Source organism: Lycium ferocissimum, chromosome 8 (genome assembly GCF_029784015.1).
Source record: "Lycium ferocissimum isolate CSIRO_LF1 chromosome 8, AGI_CSIRO_Lferr_CH_V1, whole genome shotgun sequence".
In the NCBI taxonomy this organism is placed as follows: domain Eukaryota; kingdom Viridiplantae; phylum Streptophyta; class Magnoliopsida; order Solanales; family Solanaceae; genus Lycium; species Lycium ferocissimum.
Genome location: NC_081349.1, coordinates 26,794,563 through 26,797,278, shown reverse-complemented (window position 1 = coordinate 26,797,278; position 2,716 = coordinate 26,794,563). Strand labels below are relative to the sequence as shown.

General features: G+C 36.4%; 1 protein-coding gene across 1 annotated transcript; it reads right to left on the bottom strand.

The window, feature by feature from the left end:
• Positions 1 to 971: 971 nt before the first annotated feature.
• LOC132066769 (uncharacterized) lies at positions 972 to 2,290 on the bottom strand. Its single transcript, XM_059459983.1, is given in 2 exon segments — positions 972 to 1,564; positions 1,567 to 2,290. Coding segments are annotated over 2 exon segments (993 nt in total). The 5' UTR covers positions 2,270 to 2,290; the 3' UTR covers positions 972 to 1,274.
• Positions 2,291 to 2,716: the final 426 nt, after the last annotated feature.

Sequence of the window (2,716 nt, the reverse complement as noted above, 5' to 3'; positions counted from 1 at the left end):
CGACGGCGACAACTGAGAGAGAGAGATGGCGACGGCTGTATTTGTGCACTTTCAATGGCCGGAGGACGCTCGCCGGAGAATAGGACCGGTTGGTTGGTGGTCGGAGCTCGTTCGCCGAAGCTCCGACGGCTGAGAGCAGAGGCAGTAAGATAAAAAAAATTACTAAAAATAATAGTAATAAAGTATTCTATTTTAAATATATATATATATATATATATATATATATATATATATATATATATATATAAATATATATATATATATATATATATATATATATTATAGCTATTTATTGTATTTAACATATTACTCTTCGCTATAGAATGTAATTAATTTAAATTATAGCTACTAAATATAAATATGTATCAGAATTAGTTATGCCATGTAAATTTCCCAAAGCTTTACGGATCAAGAAAGGTATGAGGTTTCTACCAAACATAGGTGACTAGAGTTGGGATAACAATAGAGTTTGTAAGTATTTTTTTTTATAGAGCATATACCCTTTTAAATGGTTATTTTCTACTCTTTGGGGGTAGTTTCGAGGATCTATTGCTTAAAAAAAAAGATTATCTGAAATTCAATGAAAATAAAGAGGAAAACATGAATTGAATTGAGAGGTGGTAAAAACTTATTCAGGTTTTATGGAATAACATGTAAAGATGGAGAAATTGAAGGGCAGAATGATGAAACTAAACAAGAACATAAAAGAAAGGAAAGGAAAAATTATTGGTGAAATGAAACGTGATTCCACTACTGAAAAGTGGCCGAAATTGGTGGCATACTTTTCCTCATTGTTATTTTCACTTGAATTTTATTCTTCTATTTTAATTTTTGTATACAAAGTATCTTAATTGTGAATCTAAATTTAACTACCTAATGAGTTAAAAAAAAAGAAGTCAAACTTGGACAGAAGCATGACAAGTAAAACACCTCTATAAAAATAAGAAAATATACAACAACAACAATAACATACCTAGTTGAGTCTCACAGTGTGGGGTCTGGGGAGGGTTAAGTGTACATAGACCTTACCCCCACCTTGGAAGGTGGGGAGGCTGTTTCCGAAAGACCCTCGGCTCAAAAGAAAATAAGGGAAGAAAGTCAGGTATCGACAAACAAATCAAAGCAATGCGAAAATAAGAAATAACAAGAGCAAAGAAGTCATGATAAAACAGCATGGAAAGACAAGACCCAACACATAAAAGCAAGAATCAAAGGGCAATAATAAATAGAGCAAAACTACGCCTACTAGTGCGACAGAAAAGCGAGACTACCTACTAGCCTTGTATTCTAATCTGAGCCCTCCACAACCTCATATCTAAGTTCATGTCCTCGGTAATCTGAAACTGCGCCATGTCCTGCCTAATCACCTCTCCCCAATATTTCTTTGGCCTTCCTCTACCTCTCCTAAAACCGTCCATAGCCAACCTCTCACACCTCCGCATTGGGGCATCTATGTCTCTCCTCTTCACATGCCCAAACCATCTCAGCCTCGCTTCCCGCATCTTGTCCTCCACCGATGCCACTCCTACCTTGTCCCGATGTCCTCATTCCCCGATCCTATCTCTCTAGTGTGCCCACACATCCACCGTAGCATTCTCATTTCCGCGACTTTCATCTTCTGCACGTGAGAGTTCTTGACCGGCCAACACTCTGCCCCGTACAACAGAGTCGGTTTAACCACCACTTTGTAAAACTTGCCCTTAATTTTTTGTGGCACTTTCTTGTCACATAACACTCCGGAAGCGAGTCTCCATTTCAACCATCCTGCACTAATACGATGTGTGACATCATCATCAATAGCCCCATTTCCTTGTAAAATAGACCCAAGATACTTGAAACTTCCTTTCTTTTGAATGACCTGGGTACCAAGCTTCACTTCCACGTCAGCCTCCTGAGGTACGCCACTGAACCTGCACTCCAAGTACTCTGTCTTGGTCCTACTCAACTTGAATCCTTTAGACTCTAACGTCTGTCTCCAATCCTCTAGCTTAGAGTTAACTCCACTACGAGTCTCGTCAATCAAGACTATGTCATCTGCGAACAACATACACCATGGCACCTCACCTTGAATTTGTCGCGTCAATCCATCCATCACCAAGGCAAATAAAAATGGGCTAAGAGCTGATCCCTGATGCAAACCCATCAGAACTGGAAAGTGCTCCGAGTCTCCTCCTATAGTCCTTACCCTAGTCTTGGCTCCATGATACATATCCTTGATCGCTCTAATGTACTCCACAGGTACACCTTTAGCCTCCAAGCATCTCCACATAACCTCTCTTGGCACTTTATCGTAAGCATAAACTTCTTGAAAATATTTTTTTATTATTCCTATTTTAGGATAGTCAAAAAGAAATGGTAAAAATGCATTTTTCTGTACCTATTATAATAAATATTTATTAGAATTATAAATTAATTTATTTACTAATTTATTGTGCATATTAATGAATTAGAACATCAATCATTTTTTTTTTGAATTTCCAATCAAATATTGTCCAAATATAACCATATAAAAATCAAGGCTAGGCTAACTTATTATCTAAAGCAAGAAATAATAAAATAAGAATAAGATATTCCAAAATAAAATATTCAACTTAGATGAATTTATCTCATAATTGGATAACTAAGATTGATCAAAGCTGATTAGTAATTGATAATCTAAGTTATGAAGGTTAGGGATCTATTTAGATAATGTAAGTCAAATTTGAAAGAAAAAAGT